The 26,267-nt window shown below is 49.3% G+C and overlaps 1 protein-coding gene across 10 annotated transcripts in view; it reads right to left on the bottom strand.

Moving 5' to 3' along the window:
* MYOCD (myocardin) overlaps window positions 1-26,267 on the bottom strand; it is a 260,906-nt gene that overhangs the window by 18,187 nt on the left and 216,452 nt on the right. Inside the window, exons 1-5 of one of the 10 annotated variants that reach the window (XM_063352327.1) lie at window positions 21,185-21,246; window positions 10,070-10,135; window positions 9,134-9,260; window positions 4,933-4,988; window positions 333-408 (exon numbers count right to left, since the gene is read on the bottom strand). In XM_063352327.1, the coding sequence (XP_063208397.1) occupies window positions 333-348 (16 nt within the window). In that variant the 5' untranslated portion in view covers window positions 349-408; window positions 4,933-4,988; window positions 9,134-9,260; window positions 10,070-10,135; window positions 21,185-21,246. Of the gene's footprint in view, window positions 1-332; window positions 409-4,932; window positions 4,989-6,454; window positions 6,500-9,133; window positions 9,261-10,069; window positions 10,136-20,414; window positions 20,611-21,184; window positions 21,542-26,267 lie in introns of those variants that run through there. The other 9 variants (XM_063352329.1, XM_063352326.1, XM_063352328.1 and 6 more) reach the window with 9 other exon arrangements.

Here is a 26,267-nt window from a genome sequence, read left to right as displayed (position 1 = left end):
TCTTATACTGGTCCCTGCCAGAGATGGGATAAAAATTAGATAGTCTTGGATCTACTTCTGTCATGGGGTTGGACTAGATGATCTTCAGAAGTCCCTTCCAACCCCTATCATTCTGTGACTCTCTGATTCTGTGAATAAATGTGTGTCCTGCCTCCTGAAAACCTCCTGAATTCTGTACAACATGTGTCCCATTCGAATCTGCCTCTCATGAGCAGCTGGGGAAAAGTTAATCGTGATGAGACTCCTGAAGGGTACCCAAGTGGGGCAGGAGAGACGTGAGTCACAAGGTAGGAGACACAAGGAGTATGTGGGAAAAGCTCCGGCAGCCTTACCTTGTAAAATGTGCATATTGACCAGGTCTGATCGCTCAGGCCTGCTTCTGATCTTGTGCTTGAGATAATCTTCAGTCTGCAGAACACAAATGCAGAGTGTTACCTAGCTAGAGCAGCAATAAGGTACAGAGAGTGTCTGCCCCTGTGCCATCCCATGGTTCTTTTGGATTTTTTACAAGCTAGGTTGAGTGAGCTCCTAAATGGCTTTTTTCTTTTTTTTTTCCACTCAGACACTTACTTGTTCTTGGGCAGAAATTCTTCAAAAAGGGAACAATGTGCATGGAGCTGCTGACGGTTCACTATCCCTGCTCCTAAGCTGTGTTATTTCCAATTTCCCTTGGGATTCTGATGCCTGAAGCATTATGATAGCTTAAGGGAAGGATGAGACGTATTCACCGGGAGTTTTGGATCTGCTCCTAGCTTAGGATACCATGTCACCACGTACAGCTAGCAATGGCTTCTGTGGGAATCCTGGCACTCTGGGGTGAGTTATAAGGCTGAGCATGTCATGAAGACACCCATACTCTCTACCCAGCTCCTTCGCTCTGTGGTTCCTCACCCCAGTTATGATGTGGGGTTGGGAAAATCCACTTGATAGATCACTGCAGCTGAGCTTGTGATGAACATGGTCCTGGAGCCTTGTGTCAGCTTCCTCGTGGCTTTAGGACAGAAAGGTATGCAGAGGTACAATAATGCCTTCCATTAGGGCAAAGAAAGTCAGTGTTGAGGGCAGCTGACCTCAAGAATACAAATATAAGCTTATCCCCTGGTGAAGAAAAGCTAGAGCATGGCTTGGACAAATTATTAGCTGTTTGCTAATCTGAGATGCAAGAAAGAATAGTACAAAAAATGTACATAGTTCAAAGAGGTTAAACTCTTAAGGATAAATATAAAAGAATAACACAAGCAGATGTAGCAAAACCATAAAACCCACAGTACAAAATGTACAGGATCATGAGAAAAAGATTTTTGTAAGCACTTCTGTAGCCAGGAGAAGGCAATGGAAAGTGCTGTCTGTGTTCCATAAACAGGAGAAATAATTGTGGATGCTGCTGAGATGGCTACAGGATTTAATGCCTTTTTAAACCATCTTCACTAAAAGGATAAATGGCTATTATCAATCAGCCGACTAAGCCAAGAACCTTCAGCAACAAAAGAGAAGAAGCTCCAGTCATCAGGTTGGAGAACAGGTTGGAGAGTACTCAGATGAGTTAAATGTTCCCAAACAGTTTGAGATACACAAGACTAGAGTAATAGCAAGTATCTGTGGGTCTCCAGGAAACTGGGCAAGGGAGAGCATTATTTCTTGCTTTAAAAGAGATAGAGAGAAGAAACCAGGAAATTATAAACCAGTCAGGAAGATATTGGACCAAATAATCAAACAATCTATATAAATGGATTTTGAAGATAGCAAGGAATTGACTAAGAGCCGGGATGGATTCATCGAGAACAAACCACATCACACCAACCTAATTTCCTTCTATGGAGAGATGACAGATTTCTGTTACAGGAATAAACAATGAATGTCATGTACCTTGAATTTAAGCATGTTTTGACATTATCTCACATGGCTTTCTCATATGCAAGCCAGAGAAATTTGGTCTGGATAAGACTAACATAAAAAAGGAGCATAGTTGTGGGTCACCAGAGGAATTAGGAATGGCTCACAGTCTAAACAGAAGAGTATGTCAAATCATGTTACACAGCGATTTTTCCTACCAGTCAATATATTCATTAATGCCTTGGATGATAGAAGACACTCCTTAACTCTGCATCATTCAAGGCTAACAGATTACAAAGCAATGTGATTTGCAGTAATTGAAGAAATGATCTGAAATGCTTTTGATACAATTTAAAGGACATTTGGAAAGGACTGCACTCAGGTCACAGTTAGCCACAGCTAAGCCAGCTGATTAGGCACTGGGATAGATGAAGACTTAATCCACCAGAGATGCTTCTGTAGTGGTCACTGGACTGTGGCTTTAGGCAGAAATTAGTTACTGCATAAACAGAGGAAAAAATATAAAAGGCGCTGGAGAATCTAGTGATCAGCAACTGAACCGCGTCCCCAGAGCAGCAGGCAGCTTTCTAGGGGACAGAGCGAAGAGTGTCAGACGGACCCTGTTCTATAGCCAGGCGCTGTTCTGTGCCCTGCATCTGAAAGGGCCGTGGGAAGGGTCTGGAGGACTGCTACCGAAATCGCTACTGAGCCAGAGAGGGGATCGGTGAGGACAGGCTGAAGGGAGAGGAGGCTGGTCAATCCAGATGTGAGATGGCTATAGGGAAACAGAATGCAAAATACTTTTAAAAAGTGCTACAAGAAAAAAGATAAACAGTTCTACATGTGCATGCATGTTGGAGAAAGAGCGATAGGCTTAAACTGCAACAGACAAGCTTGGTCTGGGAATCGGGGACACTTGCTAACAGCACAGGTTGGGGAGCATTGGAGCAGGTTGCTGGGGGTGGGATGTCTGCCAGCGGTCACACACCTGTCAGGAATGACCCAGGTGGGGCTGCTCCCCTCGGGGGCAGAAGCACGCTACCTGTCCCCCGCAGTGCCTCCCTGCCATGATTGCTGGGCTGCTGGCAGTAAGTGCTAAAGCCCTGCTGAGCCAGACTACCTTGGGAAAGTCAGCCTGCTCTCTGTCCTCCAATCCAGCAATCTGTTATAGGACATTGACTTCAAAGTCTGCTGCGCTGGCCCCTTGCCAGCCTCTAACATAGCGAGTGACATGTTTAAACAAATAGACATTTTATTTACTGAAGTCTTAACAATTTCTTACCCTTCCCCCCTGTTTTTTTCCCCAGCTTATTTTCACCAACACAATCCCTTGTTTGGAACATGTGGAGGTTTGCCTGGTTCCTGTGCCAGGTCAGAGAAAGCTGGTGTCTGCACCTGAGTGCCGTTAAATTCACCTGATGCATTTCCAGCTCACCCTCAGATCAGATCCTGACTTGGACTAAGCTCCAATTGCCATCGTACAGATGTGGCATCGTTTATGTTGAACCCAGCATTCACACTGCGTTAGCCTGACTTTCTGCTGTGATTTCTGTTCCTTTTGACCTTTCCTGTTTATAAGCTGCATTTGTGTCACTGGGGTGCAAATGGTGGAGAAAGAACTCCGATGTGGTTTTTTTTAGCGTCAGATGAAGTAGAAGAGCTTTCAAAACACATGAAAGCAGTTATTGTTATCTGCTTTCTGCTTGCAGAACATTGGTTTGAAGGAATATCAGCTAAACAACAAATGCCATTGAGTAATTATCCAGAAACAGCTGCTGCTCCTTCCCTGTCACAGCTCTAAGCAGGGCATCCTTGCAAAGGAGTATATGTTTGTTATGGGCTGTGCTCATTAGTGTCTTCGTTAGCATGCTCTGCAAGAAAGAAATGCATGCAGTTTGGGATAGACTAGACCTTTTCCCCAGGCAACTAGCCAGTGAAAGCCTTTGAAGAGAAAGACAAAGAGACACAAATGTATACTTAAACTGTAAAATATATGACACTTCAAGGATACTTTGGATTGCTTGAAATTTTGTAAGCATACTAATTTTTCAGAGTCATATTATGTTTCTTATGCTAGTCGTTTATTACCACAGGAGACTCAGGGCAAGTGATTTGGAGTGTGTTTAAGTTCAGAAGAGCACTTCTCCATATTTCACAATCATTCTTCCTTGCAAGGCTCCTTTTCCACATGACTGCAAGCACGTTTTGCAGATTAATGGAACAAACTCTTGTGTTCAAGCAAAACCCGCGTGACTGATTTTTCCCTTTGCTGTGGACATCTCTCTAGCTCGGTCAAGGCTGGATGGTGGGTGCTCGGAAACCAGTGTGATTTCCCAAAAAGCGATCGCATCACAGAATTTTGATGTGTTCTGGAAATGGCTACTTATCTTATCTCTGCCTCCAGCAATATTTAGGGAAGCCTGAGTGCAGTTAGATAATGGGGCCAGTGGGAGCCTGGCCCACTTAGCCCCTTGGACGTTGTGTGTCGTAACAGCCAAGCTGCACCACCGAGCTAAAAGCCAGGCTCTCGTCTGATGACAAGCATGAGCTCCTTGGGGACTTGCTCCAGGTGACAAAGGGCATCTGCATTCCTCCTGCACACTTGCCAAATAGCTAGGCTCCGTAGGTCCTCTTTGCTGCTGGCCCTGCTCTAACCCCGCTGACTCGAGCAGGAGCAGGGAGCAGCCAGCACAGCGAGGAGCGGGCTGTGGACCTGGCCCAGAGAGGAAAACGGCACTTCAGCTGGTTGGACATTTACTGAAAGGATAGCCAATGCCATGCTGAACTACGTATGCCCTGGCCACAACCTCTTGTGAAACCCAGGGGCTGTTGTGAAACCCCATAGCTCAGGGCACAGATGGCCCCTCCGCCCTTTTAAACCTCCCCTGCTTGGAGAAGGGTGCTCCAGAGCATTTGTGAACCCTGGCTTGGCCCCACCATGTCTGGAAGCAAGGGAGAGGTCCTGACCCTCATCCTTGGCCACAGGGCCTGGGTGGAGGATGCTGGAGGAGGGGACAGTGGTGGAAAGTGCTTTCAAACCCCACAATGCATGCAAAGCGAGCCCACGTGTGCCCTCATTGGGATGGCTGCAGGAGTTACCTTGGCTCGCTCCAGACTTTTTCGCTGTTCATGGAATGCAGATGGGCTTTTCAGTGCTGCAACAGGAAAGAAAGAGGAGCAGTCAGCACAGGAGCAGAAGCAAGCAGCCACCAGGATATTCAGCAACAGCATTTTAATGAGTGCTATAAAAATAGCAACACAAACTAGCCGTTCTCTTTATTGCGCTGACTAAAAATAACTCAGGAAAGCTCTGGGAAATCCCGTGCTCTCAGCCAGTCCGTGGCAAGAGAGCAGGGGGGACGAAGAGCACGGGGAGCGCAGGAGACACATGGGCAGGGAGGGGGTGCAGGCTTTGAAACGTAGTGCTCTGTGGGACACATCAGAGAGCAGGTGAGGCTTTTCCCTGGAGTGCTTCCTGCAGGTCGTGGAAAGCACCGCAGCCCCACGAGACAGGTCTGGGAAGAGCAACAGCCTGAGAGAGGACCTCACCTGCAAATAAAACCTGCAGGTGACTGGGGCTTGAGGCCAGCAGGAAAACCGAAAAGACCTGCCTCGCCTTTTGGGGCCACGTGGGCGCAGCCTCCAGCGATGGTATTTCAAGCAAGGCCCTGGAGCTGGGGTCCCTTGTCCCTCTTCCATCGCTGACTAGCCTTCCATCTCCTTTAGCTTCCCTCTCACTGGACATTTGTTCTGTCCCCTGCCCAGAAGCATCTGTGTGACGTGGAGCTTCCCTGAGCAGCTGCCCGGCCAGTTACCAGGAAGCAGATCATGCTTTCGGCATCTCCTGACACCAAGAAGGATTATCCCAGAGGGGATCCTGAAGGAAAGCCAATAATCCCTGACTCTGGACCGGTGAACACCAGTCCCATGGAGCAGTCTGTACCGGGGTCATGGAGGACCTTGCACATTTCCTTGTTTACTCTGGTTCAGTAGAAATTGGAGCAGAATTTGCACGGGGAAGGGGTTAATATTTCTCAGATCCTGCAAAAATTCTTTTCTGGCTGTGTAAGCAAGCAAAATTAATTGTTCCCATTGGGAAGGGGAAGGTGTCCTGACCCACAAAACCAGTCTGCTACAACTTTTTGTTTGGCAACAGGAATTCCCTTTCCATCTTCTGAATGGGATCCAATAAGGACAGAAATTATTTTCACGCAGGACGTGTTATCCTCCATAAGTCTAGAGGAGGATGAAGAGAAGACTAAGGGCAGCCGGGAAATGGCCCTCTGAATTGGCTTTTGGTATGCAACACCCAGGGTAACCTGCCTAACCTCCAGTGAATCACAGTAAAACACAAGGCACATTCCTGCTCCTAACTTTTGGAAAGCGGACATACAGACAAGCTAGCGTTACTGTGCCATGCTCCGGTGAGCAGCCATGAGGGCTTGTGACAGCTGGCTTAATCAGAAGCGAAATAAAATGGTGCACACAAGAAAACGAAGTTAGCAAGAGAGATGACTTTTACAGCCCTGCTCACTGTGAAGTACTGACACTGGGAGTGTGCCATGGGCATTGACCAAACGTGCTATTCAAGAGGAACATGTTGCAGAATTTAGTCATTTACCAAGATTTTTGGAGGAATTATGTGGATGCTGCAGCTTGTATTAGTCTGCAAAACAAATAAAGACATCGCTAGCACTTGTTATTCAGACAACTTGTCAGGGGATGACATGTCAGCTTGAGATGGCTGAGGGTCTGGAGGCAACAGGGCAACACTGTGCTTGGTGTTGATAATCTTGGGACTGTTGCCTCTAAGATTTAAGTTAAGTTAGAGGATGAGGTGGTGGCTGCATACAGCAAGAAGGTCTTTCCTTCAAGTGCAGCTATTTCTGAAGCTCATCACAGTGGGGGGAACCTTGTCTGGAGGAACCCTTGGTTCTGAAAGCTGTCTCCCTCTCCTTTTGGGTGGGTGAGCAGGGTCTGGCTGGGGTTCGGTAGAGGTGCCTGTGCAGGTCTAGAGGAAAGATTCATCCATGCTCAGCCCTACGGCCTGCCTTTCTGTAAGTGACCCCACATGCTCTTGTTTAAAATGCTTTTGCTGGGTCTATACCAGTTTAACTGGGAAAATAAAACTGCATGTGTTGTTGCATGAATTGGAAACTTCTGACTCAGTGAGCATGAAGAATGGGGCAGGCTCTGCCCTCACCTGCACTCCTGTGTGTCAGGAGCATGGCTGTGTCTTAAAGAACCCGGATCTCACCTTGCTTTCAGAGGACCCCCCCATACACAGAGTCATGGGGCTGAAGGGACTCACAGGCTGCCCTTGCCTACTAGTCTGCGCCTGTCCTCATTTGTAGAGCCTTTTTCAGTAGCGTTGATTGTTTTGCCAGCCAGTTGTTCAATTTACAACCTGAAAACATCTGACAATCAGTCCAGCTTTGAACATGAAGTCTTGTGCAATGCTACTATCTTTTGCTCCTGAGCATCCTCCTTTAGGCAGTGTCCTGCCTTCCACAGTGATGGGGCCATCTGAAGGTTTCACATTTCTGAGAGGAACATCCAAGGGAGTGCGAGCAGAGCTCAGGTGTGCAATGGCATTGATCTTTTCTAGTCTAACCAAACACAGGTTGGGCAGGATATTCATTTCACTGCACCATGCTCAAGTAAGACTGACATTTCTCCTTGCACTATTCTCTTGGATACCAAAACACAGTTTCCTAGGATTTACTCCAATGTTTCACGCTCACACTATAGCAAGTCTCCCATGCTACAGCTGCACTGCTGAACAGCTCAGCAAGCTCTCCGTATAGTCATCAACTCCCCTTCCTCCAAGGGTTTCTACAAGCCCTCAAAGTTTCTATCCAAAGCTATCATGTTACTCTGACCTTCCATCTCTCTCTCTGGTCTCTGTATAAAATGGATCAGTTAGAAAAACAAAGTTTCTCTGGCCTGGGATTATATCAGCAGAAAATGTATGCAATGGGTTGAAAACAATCCTTGTGCAAAATCTGATGTGGAATGTGGGATCAAGTGCATGCTCCAAGCCTGGTACCAAACCTGGCTCTCACCATGGAGACCAGAAATGCCCATCTTTTCTCTTTCCAGAAGGGCTATTCTCAACCACTGTGTGTTACAGCCATAGGGGTTCATTTCCTGCCCTACTGCAATGCATGTGAACTGAGATCCTGTCCAGGTGCACCTCCTCAAGTCCACCTCACCTGCTGGTCCTCAGAGCCAACAGAGCATGGGAAGACAAGATTAAACATAGACTTATTCTTCATAAGGAACGACTGCACACACCCAAGCCATGGGGAAGCTGGCTGGGGCTCCCATGTATTAAATGCTAACGTTTGACACTTCCTCCTGAGGTCAAATTCAGCAGTTAAATTTTGCACGTTTGTTTTTTCTAATGGCAAAAGTGCCTTTTCTTGTATTACTTTCAGTGAGTGAACTGCACTCAAGCTTCCCAAAATGGCCTTCTTGGACAGAAACCAGACTGCAGTATGTCAACCTAGAAGCTGGGAGTGCAAAGAATCCGTAAGTAACAGGAAAATACACTTCAGCTGCCACCAAGTAAATTGGACCTAATATGTGGTCTGCAATGTGTAAGGTTTTAAAAGTTAGGTGCCATTTGTAAAAGCGTGGTGCTGTGCACCAGGCCCCGCGGGGCAGCGTCAGTACACAACTCTCACTTGGCACTGCTGCTCTGTGTACGTGCAATGGGGTGTCCTGCACCCGTCCGAGTGTTCCCACTTTCACAGAGTGGACTTAGCAGTTCAGGAATTGTTAGACATATTTTTGGCCACTGACCGTATTGCCAGGGCTTGCAATACTATAACAAATGTCACAATGTCCAGCTCCAACTCCTGCAGTCCTGTGATGAAAATGCTTGCCCTTTGGTGGCAGGCAGCATAAAATCTGAACTTTTAAAGAAATAAACAGAAGAAAAATGAAAAGAACCTTCATGTATCAGTCGTAAAACCATGGGATCATTTTGACGGTGATGACTTTTGTCATCCTGCTCACATTTTCTTAATGCTTGATGCCGGCAGTACTATACTGAGAAGGCGTCTGTTGCTGGCTACCTTGACACAATCCTTTAGGAAGGCAGCTGCGTGAGAAGGGCAGGAGGATGGGCAGGGTGCAGCAAGCAGTGCTATAGCCGTGCTCTTAGTGAGTTGTTCTGCGGTTTAGACAACAGCTGCGTCACAGTCTTCATAAAAATGACGCAGCCTTTGGAAAGTTGTGATCTTAGCAGTGAACCCAAGGGGCCCTTGATGAGACAGAAAGGATAATTCTCTACCTGGGTCCCAGATAATCACAGATTCATGCACACGGAGCCTGAGCTAGGTCAGGATGGAGTTATCCATCGAGCAGGGCTGAGCTCCCAACATCAGTTCTCCAGTAGTGCTACAGGTTTCATGATGCACCTGCAGGTGCAGAAGGGGATAATTTTCATTCACTTACTCTTTGGGCTCTAGCAACTGGCTTTCTGATGCTGAATGATTACGTGACAATGCTGGCCTGGAGCTTGTCCTTCAGGCTTGAATGCCAGGTTAGCAAGAATGAATGTGGTCGGAGACAGGACATCATTCATCAGTCTGCAGGCCCAGGTGGGGTTTCACTGACCTCAAGTGTACACACACAGTTCTGTCCTGTGGGGTCCTGGCTGGGCACAAGCACAGATCTGGATGTGTCTCACTCATCCAGAGTGAGTGGCTGCCCTCCACACTGGGGCCAACGCTGTCACCCACCGCTCCCTTCTCCCACAGCCTCCTGGAATGGGCCCTCTGTACCTCTTCCTCGTTCTGTGGGTCTGATCCTGACATAGAGGTTCCTGGCTTTTACAGGAGGACATGAGATTCTCTGCCCTTGCCTACGTGAAGAGCTTCGTGAGTCTTCTGCTTGGAGTTGGATATGCTTGTCCTGCTACAGCGACCTCTGGGAAAGGGGGCTATGCAGCTGGTGTTTTGGATGGTGTAAGATAAGCATCTCTTCTGACTTCAGTTTGAGCAGTGGCATTATAGTCTGTGTGGCAAATGCTGGGCACCATTGTACAGCACCAGGGACCACCATATTTCTACAGGGCAGGAAGTAAAATCCCCCCTAGTAGCAATCTGCTCAGAGCTGAGTGGGTCTGAGCAGGCAGCTGGTGCCACGCAGTGCCCCGTGAGTGCCCAGGAGGAACACAGCCCCTCTGAGCCAGGAGTGGGTGAAAAAGGCAGAAAAAGATACTCACGTGGCATGATGCCTTGGTCTGCCAGCTGCTCACGGGTCCTCCTCTGCTGAAGCCGTAACTGCAAAACTGTGAGAGAGAAAGCATCAGGAAAAGCTGCAGGATTTTACTGAGGTACTAATACATCTATCAGGGACAATGTTTCCGGGGGTCTGTGTGTGGCACAGAGGACTGGCATGGATCTCTGCGGGTGCTGGACCATTCTTGGTGCAGCAGAGTGCCCCAAGCCAAGGAGGGCTGCCAGGGAGGAGCCTGCACTGACCCAGTCCTCAGCTTTGCGGACAGATGATCAGGGCAGGGCTGCTTCTGGTGCAGACAGTACCCTAGTGCCTGGGACAGACTGATCCCTGCCTGGCACCTGTAATAGCAGCCTCAGGTGACCTTCAGCTCAAATAGTTGCTCAGCTCTGAGGTCTGAAGTTGGGAGGTCCTCCCTCACCCCAGCACTGTGGGTTGAGTAGGGCTTTCCAACACCATCAACCTCCTGAGGGTCTGGCAGCACGTTTCCCATCCTGCAAGGCTCGGGACTGGATGCACATATGCTTCCTCTACTGAGGGGGAATGCAGATAATGTGGTGTGGAGAGGTTAGTGCCATCACTGTATGAACCCTCTGCTCCAAGGGCCTGCAATCTCCAGCATACCTTCCTTCTGGAAACAATGCCCTGACAGGTGGCAGTGAACCACTGATCAGGGTCACTAAGCGTCTTAGTGGCATGGCCTCAGCTACAGAGCATCGATTTTGCGTTCAGTTTTGGGCCCCTCGCTACAAGAGGGACATTGAGGTGTTGGAGCGTGTCCAGAGAAGGGCTACAAAGCTGGTGAGGGGCCTGGAGGACAAACCTTATGAAGAACGACTGAGGGAGCTGGGGTTGTTTAGCCTGGAAAAGAGGAGGCTGAGGGGAGACCTTATCACCCTCTACAACTACCTGAAAGGAGGTTGTAGAGAGATGGGGGCTGACCTCTTCTCCCTGGTGACAAGTGATAGGACGAGGGGAAACGGGTTCAAGTTACGTCAGGGGAGGTTTAGATTAGATATTAGGAGACATTTTTTCACTGAAAGGGTTATTAAACATTGGAATAGGCTGCCCAGGGAGGTGGTGGATTCACCATCCCTGGAGGTGTTTAAAAAAAGGGTAGATGGGGCACTGAGGGACATGGTTTAGAAGTGGCTCTTGTCAGGGTAGGCTAAAGGTTGGACTCGATGATCTTAAAGGTCCCTTCCAACCTCAACAATTCTATGATTCTATGATTCTATGATTACATGTTTAACGAAGAAGCACCTCTCAATATTTACAGCATACAATGGCAACCCACCATACACCTGCAGCCAGGTGCCAGGTGCCAGGTGCTGCAGCCATCTGCATGGCCCAGGACTGCACATGTTAGTCCATCCCATCACTCAGGTAACCCTGCCTGTACTTTGAGTTAGTAACATATTCTACACCTTTGTTTTTGCAAATTTATCTTCAAGAAGATCAACATTTGTATCACAAGGTGAAACATAAAAATCCTTTCCAAATTTTCCTGCTGGACACTCAGTACAGCTTGCCACAAGGACATATATCTTTCAGCCCTCACTATATAACTGCACGCATATCCCTGGCCTACCAGCACAGCCCCCCACTGCATCCCCTTGTCTGCCCTGAGAGAGCTGGTGGTGGAAGGGGAAGAGGGGGAAGAACGGCTTTTTTGTCCTCAGGAGCTCTGCCACCAGCTCACATCCACAATGCGCCTTCTCTGGCATGTGGGATGGAGTTGGATAATAATCCCTTCCAGAGGAGGCCCCAAATCACAAGGCTCCCTGAGATGCCATTGCTCGTGACTTTTCCATGTCCTCTGGACAAACCATGTCTCACATTCAGAGCAAATGTTTAGTGAAGGCCTCACGTGGGACAATGATCTCCTGCCAAATTCCAGCTCTTCTTAGGACTCCAAAGATAGATTCTTGCTGTGAGGGAAAAATGTAGCCTTCAGTACCTGGGGAAGTCTGCATGCATGGGGTTCCCTTTTTGCCAGAGTGAAGCTGGTGACTGGAAGTCGCTGGCTGTCAGGGAAGTCTGTAGCCCTCCGTTGCCCCACAGCACCACCCCCAGTAACTGCTGGTTCTGCCCATGGACATGGATTTATCTACATCGGACCCAGTTATCTACACCCCCTTGCAGATCATCACCCTCAGGGGACCTCAAAACCAAATTGGTAGTCCATGCTTAAGGAATGCCTGTCTTTCCTCCTTGACTATAGAGGCAGTTTAATGGTAGCCAGCTCATGGCAGGTGTCTTACACAGAGTGAGGTGGACCCCAGTTTCTCTGTGTAGAACCTTCTCTGTGACTGGTCACAATATTGAAGAACCATCTTTCCCTGAGGAAGAGATGTATCTTTATGGAACAAGTGAGCTAAGGGTGGTCGGAGACTGTCCAAGAATGAAGAAGCTTTGTAGCTCATCCAAGAATACTCTGCTCTCCTGGGTCCTGGTCCAGTGTCCCAGGCATTAGAGCATCTTCCCTTAAACTGAGGCAATTTGCACACAACAGCTCATCATCAAACAGGAATCAGAGACAGCAGACGTCTAGAAACAGATACAACACTGCCAAGGACACAACGGTCTGCCCTGTGTAGCTGTAAAATATCCCATGTGAGGATGCTCCATCACTTCCCTTCACAGCTCCCACACGTGCCAAATTATTTGCACTGTTTTGTTCCAACTTCCGACACAACCAGGCCAAGTGATACACCTCATCCAAATGAGCAAGGGGGATGCTATTGGTCAGATGACTGTGCATTCAAAGCCCACGTTCTCTGCTTCTTCTGCTTATTTCATAGCCCTTCCTAGAAGACAAATAATTTAGCGGCCTCAGGGTGCAATCAGCTGTCAGCCAGGCCTGTTTAGAGGAAAAGATGTTACAAATTCCCTTGAAGCATAGCTTGGAAGTTGATGATGATTTCCAGTGTGGTGGCTATAAGATATAGCATCTGCCTTGATGCAAGAAGTGCTGAAAACGTATGGAGGTTTCACTGCCATAGCTCTGCCTTTGCTTGGATGCTGCGTGCACTCAGGACCCCAGATTTCCCAGGTCCTACTGCCTGCCAGCAAACAGTGCACAACCCAGGGGAGCCAACCCTACCACAGCTGGTCCATGCTCCAGCAGCAGCCTCTCCTTTGCCTCCTGCGCTAAGCTCTGCTGATAGACCATCACAGAGGGGGCCTGATATTACGTAATGGTAACTTTGTGCAGGAAGGAAAAGTCTCCAAATTGCTTTTCATGCTGACAGGTATAAAGACTGTGACCCAGCAGTGACAGAAGCTGTTCTGAGCGCGAGAGCTAAGCTCTACCGTGGGTGAGCGGCTATGGGCAGGCCATGCAACCTCCCCCAGACACGTGGTTCTTCTTGGGCCATGCTGAGCTTACAAACTTCCTGGCCTATTCTTAAACCACAGGGCAAAGAGGAAAAGTTTATCCAGCCTTGCCTGTTCAGGGCAAACTGACAGAAAATGTGAGGACAGGCGTGTGCAGACGCCGGCCATTTCCAGGAGCAGCCCAGGCTCAATGGTGGAAACAGTGATTTCAGCCACTGAATATTCATCCATCTCTGGACCCCCTCATGCAGCAGGATGCATGCCTTAACTTCCAAATATCATCTCTATGAACTTCCAAATCCTGTTGCAAACCATCTGAAGAAGCGCAGCTGTGGACAGCATCAGACAATAAGACTGAACATCCCTGCAGGAAGAAGTAAAGCAGCCACCACTTTCGTCAGTCTCCAAGTCAGTGCTGCAGCCTGCAGCTCAGCTCCAGGCTTGCACCTTTCCCTTACAACCAAAAATGCCTAAAAGCAGGGCTGGAGGAGCCCCTGGCACCATCCCAACGACCGCCACTTAGGTGTTTCTTGAAGGGGACTTGAAATCTGTTGAAGTTGTATCTGACCCCAGCTGCATTCCTGTTCTCTTCCTTCGCAACCTGTCTGGAAGCCTGAGCTCTGAGTGCTACCGGTGACTCACTTTGAGGATGCTGTCACCCACCACGTACGGGAATCATTTTTTTCCCGAATATTCTTATTTTTCAAGGAAACTGCTTTGCTAACACTTCAGAGGAACTCTTTTGTTAAAAAGATTGATGGCTAGAGTACTGCTGGTGGGACAGTCTTGGTCCCACACTCCCAGCATCCTTGTTCCCTGTCTGCACCAGCTTGGATGGAGAGAAGACCTAGACAACCTTTAAAGGTCCCTTCCAACCCAAACTATTCTAAGTACTCCCAAGGGAGCAGTCAGGCACACTGGTCACCCTGTGGTGCCAAGCTGTGCTGGCACCATCAGCTGCCATCAGTTGAGAGACAGCCTTGCTTTCAGCAAACCTGCTCTCTCCTATGGCACCCCATGATGAGAAATCCCTCCCTAGATGATGCAGGGCCTGTCACAGCTATTCCAGCAATTTTGCCCGTGAACTTTTTTCTGCTAGAAATAATCCTCTCTTCTATGCTAACGCCGTCTCATTTAGTGATACAGCTTCCAGAAGCATCCTCTGCAGTGGGGCTGTGTCATCGGTGCAGTGAAGACCTCCTGGTGTCAGTCATGGCTTGCTCTGGTGGCCCAAGCTCTGAGCACTGTCCATGACTCACAGTCATGACTCATCCTCGTCCCAAGGAGTTGACCTCAGAGCTTTAGGAAGCTAAGAGGATAGCTTGGGCCTTGCCTGGCCTGGTGATGCACTGGGAAAGACATGAGCAAATCCTCCCTCCACCCCAGCAGCAGGCAGACCTGGCCTTCTGCTTCAATCTGTGGGGGCACTTTGGGTCCAGTGCTCTGCAGCTGGACGGGATGGGACTTTTTTATCACCTGCATCAGAGCATCCCCCATTCTGGGGGTATTGCCAAAGCACTCATAGCACCCTCCTCTCTTTGGGGAACTGGCTTTAACAGCAGAGGGGGCTGAGCAGCACAGAGGCACATTGCCCAGGGAGGTGGGGAAACTGCTCTTCTCGCAGGGTTCAGGACCAGGGCAGGCAGGCAAAGCCATGGCTGACCTGACCTACTGTTGGTGATGGTCTGTATCCAAGAAGCTGGCTGGATCAGAGCTCGCCCCTTCCCACCAACACTTATGTAGCAGCCAGAGCAGGTTCCCTGGAAACTCTGAGGCTGCATGAGGCTTTCTCAGCATTCAGGTCAGGCTCACAGCTGAGACAAGCTGCCCAGGTGGAGCTGCAGATCCGTTGCTGCTTCTTGACTTCAGACCCACCATCTATCTCTGACAGACCCTCTGGGAGTGGGAGTCACTGAGGCAGAGGCTCTACTGCTTCAGCTCTTCCCAGCTCTCTTGTGTGGTTTCAGGTGAAATTCCAATAATTGCTGGTTTTCTCCCTGCCTGGTCCGTGCCAGCACCTTTGCTCTGGTTGGGAGCCACATTCACAACCAGTGCAATTGCTGTGCTCTCATCTTCCTCTGAAATAAGTCACCACTGTTACCAGAACTGATGGTTGGGCAGTTGCCTGCTGATCCCTGCACCTCGTGCTGCTTCCCGGTGCTCCTGGGCTGTGCAGTGAAGGGGACCAGCAGAAGCACCACCTTATACAAGTTTTGCCGAAGTGCATGACCATGATGGGAGTCAGCAGTTTGACAAACAGCTGAAGCTGTCACTGCCACTAAGAAGAGCAGCAGCAAGTCACTGTCCCCTCTGCCAGCCACCCCAGCAGCTCATTCTTGCCCTTTGTGGCCCAAAGTTGGGGTTTTAGGAGCATGAGTGCAGCTGAATGGTGCACAGGATGGGGGCTGCTCTGCTGGGCCAGCGGGGAGCTGGCTGCAAATGAGGAACGAGGTGATGGGGAGGAGGGACTCCTGTTTTCAACAGCAGCAGCTTTGTTGCATGTCAAACGGCAGCTGAGCAAATGTGAAACACGTGTTTGTCCATGGCCATGGTGTGTACCAGAGGAACCCTGTGACTCGCCCCTGCTCACACACTGGCTGGCAGAGGACGGCCCTGTTTGGGACTCAGCCTCCCTTGAAGGGCAGAACTGCTGCCTGCTTTGGGACTGTCTTTACAGGTGGTGTCTGAGGCTTTCCCACGCCAGCATGCCAGGGGGAGAGAAGCTGCCCAGGGGGAGACACATGTGGGATCCTTCGACAATCCCAAGGTCCCAGCAGGGCAGGAGCAGGGCTGGCTCCGTGGCAGGGTGCCTTTGTGTTGCTTGTGGCCTTCTCGGGGCTGTGGCTGTTTCTCGCAGCATTGTCAAAGCAGGACGTCCACAGGGCAGGGCAGCCAGGAGCAGTGGTGCTCTGTCCTGGCTGAGCAACAGGCTGACACCAAGCTCCTGGTGTGGGGTCTGTACTTGTGTGAATTAATGCGGAGTCACCCTGAGGTGGGTGACAAGCCAGCCAAAGTCCTGGGTGCCACCACCGGCAGGGTGAAGCACTGGTCCAGCAGAGCATCGTAGGATGCTTTTCTGGAGCTGCTGTTTTGCAAAAACACCTTGGCCGGGCTCTGTCCCGAGCCCCTCCATGGCTCTCGGCCCACCTACTCTGCTGATGGCCAGGTGCCACAAAGGGATTTCTCTGTAGCATCACATCTCCAGGCCCAAGTTATCCTCTGACAACATGGCCCTTGTGAGACCCGTGTGAGCAGAGATGAAGCTCAGCCAGCCATAGCCCAGCTGAAAATGGCACCACTCAGCCAGGAGAGCCGTGGAAAGCCCTGGTCAGTCCTCTCCTGGCTGGGCACTGCCTCGGAGGGGTCCCAGCCACACCAGCTTTACCTCTGCCCACTTCAGAGGTGGGAACGTTTTACCTTCTCCAAGGCAGATGTGCTACGAATTTGTGTGTTACCCAGGAGGCTGCTCTGCACCAAAAATCTCATCTACATTGGTGAGAATGACATCGCTAAACCGACATCCGGGCCTGCAGGTGCCTTGGAAGAGACATAGAACCACCAGTAAGGATCCCAGACCACCACAGGTCACCACTGAAAAACAACCAGCTGTGAAATCCTTCCAAGAGCTGTGGAGCACATCATAATGTGCAACCCCAGCCTCGCCGCGGTCTGGAGAGCAGGCTGTCACCAGCCCTCCTTAGAGTCATCCCTTCAGCATCCCTTCAGCATCCCTGTGAGCACCTCATCCATCCTTGTCCTCAAGCAGTGAGGCACATTTCAATCTGTGCTATAACACATGCCTGACTGACAGAGAAACACGCCTGTCAGGTAAAACACCAAGGTATAAGATGCTGGAAACACAAAACCAAGCACAAACCGATCTATATCAAGGCAGCGTTTTACAAAAACACCATGAAATCACAAAACAGTGTCACCAGTTACAGAGGCCATGGTTTGAACGCACACACCAGTTGTGAACTGTATGAGTTCATGATCTGAGAAGAAACACATGCGCACGCTTTATCTTTGGACACTGGGAAAATGAAAATAAAGGTTCTGCCAAAATGCCTGGCCTAACACCCTACCAAGAAAGACCTACTCTCTTCTGCCTTTATTAACCTGCTGATTTTGGTCCAAATCCCTCTCTCTGTCACAGGCAGACAGACTAAATTCCTCCCCCACCTCAGCCAGCTTCATTCAAGCCCTATGTGCAAGCAGGAATCCTTTGCTCCGTGTAGCCAGGCAAGTTTTCTCTGCAAATTCACACCCATGTGTCCACAATTAGGCCTGGATATTACCCCATGCCAAGCCACGCAGGGCCATATTTAGAGTGTTAAACTTTCACTTCTCACTGATTATCTGAACTACCACTGATGTTATGCAGGTGTTGGCCTTGGAAACTCTCTTTCCATGTCGTCGGACAGAAAAGGTCAGTGTTAAGGCTAAGTCTGCGTTTGCCAGCTTTCTTTGCTCTGTCCGATGACAACGCTTCTCTGCTGCTGGAGTACAATTGGTTTGTATTCAAAGCGGGAGATCACTTCACAGAAATGATCGTCTCTGGGAAGAGTTAAATATGTTTCTGGAACAGCCCTTAGATGTCCTAGTTGATTTAGTGCAATCCCATTGATAATTGGAGCACATGGGATAGCATGGCAGGCTTGAATTCCTGCAAAATTTGTCAGGATGACCTCAGATCAGTATATTTATCTTTGGCAAAACAGACAAAATAAACATGCTCACAAATCCTCGAGGAAGGGGAGGGGGAACCTGAAGGCCTGCAGCATGTTGGTGATTTGGTCTGTCTCCTATGGGGTGGTTCCTGGTGCCCTGCGCTGGGGTGGCTACCATCTCTCCGCAGTTCACGGCTATGCTGGTCCTTCACTGTGGACCACTGGAGAGAGAAGAGCAGGAGAAAACCCTGTGGGAGTCAAGGGAGGGTTGCTGGGGACTGTGTGACAAAGCCGCTGCCTCCACCAGATCAGCCTTTCCCGGACAAACTCTTTCTTTTTATTGTTACTGACGCTGCCAGATGGAAGTAAGAAACTGGAAAGCTGACGCTTGAGCCACTCTAGGAGGGACACCTACGTGCCATCATCTTCTAGTTGTCACCTCCTTGCCCCACTTTCTGCCTGCTGTGTGCCACAGAGATTAAAGGGATTCTGGGATGAGGAAATAACAAGCAAGTAATATATCTCTAGCACCCTTTAACACACACATAGCTCTTCCAGCTGCCCAGTGTGTGCAAGCCATGGAGAGACAGCAAAAATTTAGTTATTAAGATTTACCTCAGCCCTCATTAATGCTGGCCTGGAATCCTTCAACAGGGATTCAGACTCATCATGATTCACGGAGCACAGCTAATCCTTCCCAAACCTGGGGAGCAAGCAGAGCCTCACACCTGCCAGCGCAAGACCATTTCCAAAGCAACGGCGCATCGTGGAGCGCAGCTCCTCAGGGCTTGGCGTTACAGGGCCTGATCCCTCCTGGTGCATCCGTCACTTGCTGCGTGCAAGCGGTGCGGCTGTCCGCGGACACTGCTGCTGTCTGTCAGCGCACCACAGCCCTGAGCCATGCAGAAGGGGGTCGTGCAGGACGATGGGTTGTTTGAGATGTTCATCCCTCCGCCGAGCGAATGGGGGACAGTAAATCAGAGCTCTGCACCTCCTGCCGTCCTTGTGGGGTTTACATCTCCCGAAGTCTGCACAGGGAGCAGAGACACCACAGGAAATGCTGCCCCATAGAGACTTTGCACATAAAGGAGATTTGAGCACTTCAACCATCGCATGTTAGCTTTTCTTCTCTACGTTACTAAAAATCCAGCACAAATTGAAAGCAGCACTGTGATTTGTTTGTGTTCCTCAGCATCCCTCCTTCCTCCCCTGTCCCACAGATAGCGATGACCAGGGTTGCGCTGTGGCCATGTCCCACGTTACCTGCAGCGGTCCCAGCAGTGGGGACAGCGAGATGCAGACACACATTTGGGATTTTGGCAAGCCCGCCTCAAACAGAAGAAATAGGCAGAGAAATCTTGTCAAACGGGAAACCTATCTTTCACCAGGCAACAGTGAGGGATGGCAGCTGTGGGAATAAGTCATGAACCAAAGAATGCCCTGCAAATTGACTGCCCTAGAAATGCTGAAAGGCACAAGAATTTATGGATGCAAAGACCCACCAAGTTTACTTTTACTGGAGAATCATTTGAAAAATATGTTTAGAGATCCCATTGTTGGTTCTATAATAAAGCCAGCTTACAAATAAACCAGAAATGAGGCTTAAAAACAATACTGGTTCATTTGAAAAGAATGCAGGGACATGTAGCAGAGCCCATCCTCCTCTGTCAGAAAGGTGGCAGTGTTGCTTTGTAGTTGCTGGAGGAATTGTTACAGACCGAGGTTTTTTTTCAAATGAACAGCAATGTACCATAATATACCAACAAAATCTAAGGAATGACTTAATCTAATGAAATGTAAGATCAGAGCGATATGGAAACCACACCAAAGCCCTGGACCCCAGTTGTGTATAATTCAGCCAGACTAGGACACTTGTGTTTGCACACACACTCTTGGGTTTTCAACCAACTGCCAACTTTGTATTTGCTGAGAAAACAAAGTTTAAGTTGACCACCCAGCTATCTAAGAGATCCTGATAACACCACTCATGTCTACCATCTGTATCATAAATCTCTAATTTCATTATCTGCAATGCACAAGGAGGCAAAAACACACACGGCGTGGGTGACATGCCAGACCTGCTGCATGTTCCAACGTGACTGCCCCGTCCGGTTTTACAGCGTCCCATACGGCACACACAGCTGGTTTGCCTGAACATCCTCACAGATAACATTCCCGGGAAGAACCTCACCGCCGGGAAGGTCAGAGAAAGCTCCTCGACAACATTTTTTGACATTACCATTACCATTAATATTACAGTATGTTATGTTCATTTAAAAAATTACAAGTAAAGATACCCACTCACAAACGCGGCATACTTACTATAAATAAAGCCAGTGAATAAAGGCATGAATATCCAGCAGAGGGTCTGCTTTAGAAGTGACTGTCCCATAGTTCACCTTCACTCACCTTCACTCGCGCTGAGCGTCCTCTGAGAAGCCCCTTACCGGTGCTTCCCCTAACTTACAAGACGGAGGCATGTTTGACTTGCAAACCCTCCGAGAGTGGCAATCAATTGTGTGGCTCTGGTTTTATTTCTCTGATGATGTCACTTTAAATACTTTTCATGTTCCATTTGTTATTTTTACTTCTAAAAATGACGCATTTCTTCAAATTCATTTTTCTCCAATTAGTCACAACTTAATGGAACAAAGTCAGCTGCCTGCATGGCAGAGAGCGTCAGGCCCATCCTCACTGCGATTATTACAGAACGGACCCACACGAGCACCTGGAATATTCGGATGGCGTTAGGTACCTTGTTTATCCCAGATGCCCTTTTGGCTTCCTGCCTTTATCCTCTGCATCAGGGCCAGGGCAGGAGACCTGGGAACTGCAGTTTTACCAAAATAAACCACAGACATAAATCGAAGACAATGAAAAACCAGGAGGAAAAAAAAAAAAAGCAACCGAGAGGAAAGAAGATGCGTTTCTCCACTTGCGGAACAGCCTCTGTAAGAGCAAAGCTGTGACAGCTCTACGACCCCCTGAATATTTTGCTCACATGCTTCTTCCACACATTTAATGCAAAACAGTCTGTGGCTACGGCTTGCCGGAGAGAGAAGTTTTAAGAGAAATCTCGAGGTTTCCCCTACCTGATCTGAACTTGCTCCGAATCAGCAAGGAGTGCTCAGACCCCAGGAGTGTCATGGTGACTCGGGGACCGGATCCAGACGCCCCTCACTTAAACCATTAACTTCCTCCACAGGGAAAAGCCGACCAGACCACGGCTAGTGCTCAGCATTCATCCAGCTCTCCTGGACTCTCTGGGTGCTTTTACAGCTGGCCAGCAAGAAGCAGCAAGTGGCTTTGAGAGATTTGGTCCCATCCAGCACTGACCCTCCACAGACACCGACTGCTGCCCCTGGGCTGTGTTGAACTAATTAACGTGGAGCTGGCGAGAGCCTCCTCCCGCCCGGAGTTTACTACCAGCAGCTGGGTGTCCTGGCTGATGTCATCGTCTAGCGGGGAGCAGCGACTATCGGAAAGGGTCTTAGCAAAGACAGAAGTTTGATATCTGATACTAATTACTACCGGCCGGTACGCAGCCAATCAGGGCGCTCCCCGTCTGGGCTGACTTTGGGAGCTGCTTGGAAATATCAACAGAGCGAAGGCTTAACTCTTTGCAGCGTGGTGCAAGGCTGGCCCCCCGGACCCCGGCTCCTGCGCCGGGGCGGCCAGTGTGGGTCTAGGGTCTGTGTGACCCTAAGACGAAGGAAGGGCTGCGGTCAGGGCAAGTGTCCCGGGCCAAGGGGACGGCTGGGTGCAGGTCCTGAGTGCCGTGTTGGATGCCCTTCCCATCAGGGAGCCAGAGGACGCAGCTACTCAGCAAACGGGGCTGTGGCTGCGGCTGCTGCTGCCCCTCGCCCAGGGAATTTGGGTGCTGGCGCACAGAGCAGGCAGTGCCTGGGCTGCACAGAGCCCCGACCGCGCCGGGAAGATGGCAGCGAGCACAGGGGCGCTCAGGTGTCTCGTCTCCGCGACCCTCCTGCAGCGTAGGCGTGCCCAAAACTGTGCTGCTCTGTGCACACCTTTGTCAGTACGTGACTGCATCCACAGTATTATCCACTTGAGATGCTCACGTTCGCCGTGGCTCAGGTAGGATATGGTGCAGGCACTTGGAACACGCCTTCTTGTTCTGCTATACACAGACACTCAGAATAACGCCAAATATACAAGGCAGGGCTAAATCTTGCCTTAAGGTTTCCTGCGCTGCAGATGAGCGTGAGGAGGCTGGGCACATGGAGGAGCGTAGGATGGTGCTGCAGCGGAGGACGCTTCTCCACCGACCAAACATCCTCTCAGAGAAGAAAAACTTTTTGCAAACACGCAAAGTAAAGAGATATAGATCCTTTGAGGGTGTCTGCCCCCGCAAGCCCACGTCGGGTTCACTTGAGGTGAGTGGAAAGAAATGAACTGATGGCACCTTTTACCTTGTAACAAGTCAAGCTAAGTCAAGGACAGGTCTCAGCTTCCCCAACACATGCGTCTCACCTAGGAAGCTGCCTAAATTCCCGCTAGATAATAAACACCCACCTGAAAACTCCCTCAGACCTGGTTTGAGGTTTTGTTGGGTTTTTTGGTTGGTTAGGGTTTTTTTTGTTTTCTTTTGTTGTTTTTTTTTTCCTTTTTTTTTTTTTTTTTTTTTTAATCCTGTGGTTTCTGGGAAATCCTCTTAAACATTTTGGCTTCTTGATAGGAATTTCAGGGCTTCCAGACTTGTAGGCCCATGGTGCCAGAGACCTTAGAAACCTGGTATCCCCAGAAGGTCTGATTCCAGCAGTGCCGCAGTTACAGCTGAGAAGTGCTGGGGTCCCTCACCCCCATGTAGCCCATGCAAGGAGGCTGTCCTGAGATGAGCACTCTCCCCATCATGGGCTGGACATGGGATTTCCTGATATCCACTGATGAAGTGGATATTCCTTAAGGTCTGATGAGGAAGAGGTTATTGAAATAAATTAATCTCCAAGCATTGATCTGAGTCAGTAAACACAGTTTACTGCAGTGCCCAGCAAGGTGGTCAGGAGGCTTGTTCCTTAGTAATTTTTCCTAATGTTTAGTCAGCTATGTTTGAAATGTCTAATGGACTTCTTATAAGTAACCCTGTCCTGAAACAAATGCCACCATTTAGCAGAACCACACCATGAGCAGCTCAAGGACAAGAAAGGACTCATCAATCCCCACAGTCTCCAACTGCAGTTTCTTGTCCTTTGCAAACTCCTGTGTGATTTACTGCCTCTGCCGGCCAAAGCCCCACTCAGGTGTCCCTCCTCCCTTTGGAGCCTGCTGGTTCCTAATGTCTTCTCCATCATGCATTAGGGGGACCCACCTGCAGAGGCTCTGGCCCTACGGCGCTTCATGTTCTCGACCTGTCCCTTCACCCCTTCAGGACTATCTGCAGATGTGATGGAGAGGTCCCTGGTTCCACATCAGCCATGACAGTATACACGTCACCCAGCAGCCCAGAGGAAGTGTCTCCAGGACTTTTTCACTCCAAGGCTACATCTTCCTGTGAGAATGAGTGGTGCTTCCTCAGTCCCCTCTTGCTGCTACTTTCAGCGGTTCGTGTTTGTGTCCTTTTCTGCCTGCAAGTTACCATCTCCAGTCTTTTAGTTCAGTGGAAGAGGGGTGGAGTGCAAGGGAGACACTGCACGGTGTGATCCTACTTGGGGTAAATGTCCCTGTGGCAGCAGAAGGCCATCAGTGGGGATGGCTTAGGACCAGCAAGGTGAGGTGAGCTGCCCAAAGCGCACAGCACCTCATGTGCTGATCTCATCCTGGATCTGACCATCTGCCCCTTCAGGATTATCTGCAGATGTGATGGATGGGCACATGAGCTCCAGGTCTGATACCAAATGCTTGGAGGATACTGGCAGGAAGGCCTAGACCCTGCTGCAAGGCACTCTGCTTGGTGGGCTTCTCCCATCTCCTCCACCACCGGCACCTTGTCTCTGCTGAGACTTGTGCACAGAAGAGGACTTGTTGAAAGACCCCACATCAAGGATGAGGACAGCGTAGGAGCCTTCTGGTCCCCTAAAGCCCTTGAGTATCATAGTCTTCCTTCTTTCATGGTGATGCATTGCACACCTAAATGACAAATGAAGACAAAGGCCTTCCTTTTTTTCCTAGCATGGAGTACTAAAATGATTAGTGGGTGAGATGGATACAGGCTGAGGTCTCATAGTGTATCTGGGCAGTCTAGAAGTGCCTCTAAAGCAGTGAATAAAACAGAACCAATCAAAAAAATCAGGTTTTGACTTTCAGAAAATTTTTCACATGGTCCCACACAAGTGCAGTGAAACCTCAGAATTGTTCCAAAGCAGGTACTGTGATGAGTCAAAATCAGGAATACACAAGAAAAAGTAGAAATGTTGGGCAATGATCAACAGGGAAAAAGGGCAAGCACTACATTTATTATTCCTTTAGATGGGGTAGGGGCTGCAAAATGTGCAGCTGAAAAAGTAAACAGGTTAGTAAAATCTCAGAGTGAACAAGAAATTGGTGTGTGGTCTGTCTCAACTGGGGAGGATGGCCAGACAGCGGCAGATGGAGTCTATTTGATGTGGATAAATTCCTTAGTTTCATGACAGAATGGAGGATGAACCCTGCAAACTCCCCAAGCGCAGAAGCCTGGGAGAAGGAGTCATGCAAAGATCGCAGGTTCCTTGAGCTTGAGTCACTGTGAGTGTACAGAGGCTAAGTGGACAAGATGGTATCTATGCTTCAGAAGAAAGCTTTCTACTTTCTTGTTTGGTGACTGTTCACTCAGATTAAAGTGTGGTGTGATTTAGCGGGCACATCCTTGTCGGTAATTTGCTAGGGATGTACACGGTGTCCCACCTGGGTGATGTGACCTCCGTTTTGATGGGATGCCTTTATTCCTTCCTCCCTACTCTTTTCTCAGGACTTTTTATTAACCTGCAGGCGATTCCTGAGCAGTTAGTTCCTCTGGAGGGCACGTATCATACCAGCACTGCATATGGGAGGCTGTGCTGGCCATGTATCTCGGGGTGTGTAGGTAGCTCTTCATTAGCTGAAGGAGTGAGCCTGCTTCTGTCTGAGCACATTTACACCAGATGTTTAGCTGTGTGAGGCACCTAAGCATCCCCTCACACAGCGTGAGTTTCTCAGTGCCAGGGTTTGCTCCCAAGAGTTGTCAGGGCTTGTCCTGAACGCCAGTGCCTGTGCAGGACTGCTGCCGTTATGGCTTTGCTCCCTCTTCCCTACCAGTACAAGGCTGTGAGGGAATGGATGAGACTGTTGCAGCTTTCCTTAATTCCTTTTTCTTGTCAGCCACAGACTGTTGGCCACTGATATTCCTTCCCTTGAATGCCCAGATCCCAAAAATCAGCATTGGCACTCTGCTGAATGACACCAAAAATGAAAGGGAAGAGCAGGAAGACTGAAGTGTCGAACAAGGGGCTCAAACTGCTGCATACGATCTCATCTAAAAACTCACCTCCTGGTTAAACCGGAATTTTCTTAGGGAGGCTGAGGAGAACTCTATATCAGTACAAACAACATCTCAATATGATCTTGCTTATCTGGCACTTCTCTCCATGTAGTTCCCTGTCCAGGTGGTGTTGGAGCCAGCACTCTGAGACCACTGAGGTGCTCTTCTGAGAAGGCTATAGAAACTGTACTGGTCACTTTGGCAGCCCCTAGACATGGGTCTGTCATTTCTCAAGTCTGAAGAGACCCCAGTCTCTCTTCCTTGAGTGCTGATGTTGGTCTCTTGACTGTGGAGCTGCACAGACTGGCTGTTTCTCTTCCCCATTCTCTGCATTATTTACTTTTATTGATGGTGAATCTCATCGGATTGAGGAGGAACTTCTTTCCTGTGGGCGTGGCAGAGCCCTGGCACAGGCTGCCCCGAGAGGTGGTGGAGTCTCCGTCTCTGGAGACATTCCAAACCCACCTGGACGTGTTCCTGTGCCACCTGCTCTGGGTGACCCTGCTCTGGCTGGGGGTTGGACTGGGTGATCTCCAGAGGTCCCTGCCAACCCTACCGTTCTGTGATTCTGTGGATGTTTCATCTTTCAGGCATTCAGCATGGAGAGAGCATTCTGCAACTCTTTGCAGGAAGTTTTACTTCTAACTGTTTTAGTCATTTTGAATCATCAGCCGTTTTCCCTAATGTTTCTGCTGAGGAGCCCTCTGCCAGCACATGTTCCTTTG

Source organism: Chroicocephalus ridibundus, chromosome 14 (genome assembly GCF_963924245.1).
Source record: "Chroicocephalus ridibundus chromosome 14, bChrRid1.1, whole genome shotgun sequence".
NCBI classification, from domain to species: Eukaryota; Metazoa; Chordata; class Aves; order Charadriiformes; family Laridae; genus Chroicocephalus; species Chroicocephalus ridibundus.
This window is presented reverse-complemented; position numbering and strand designations above follow the sequence as displayed.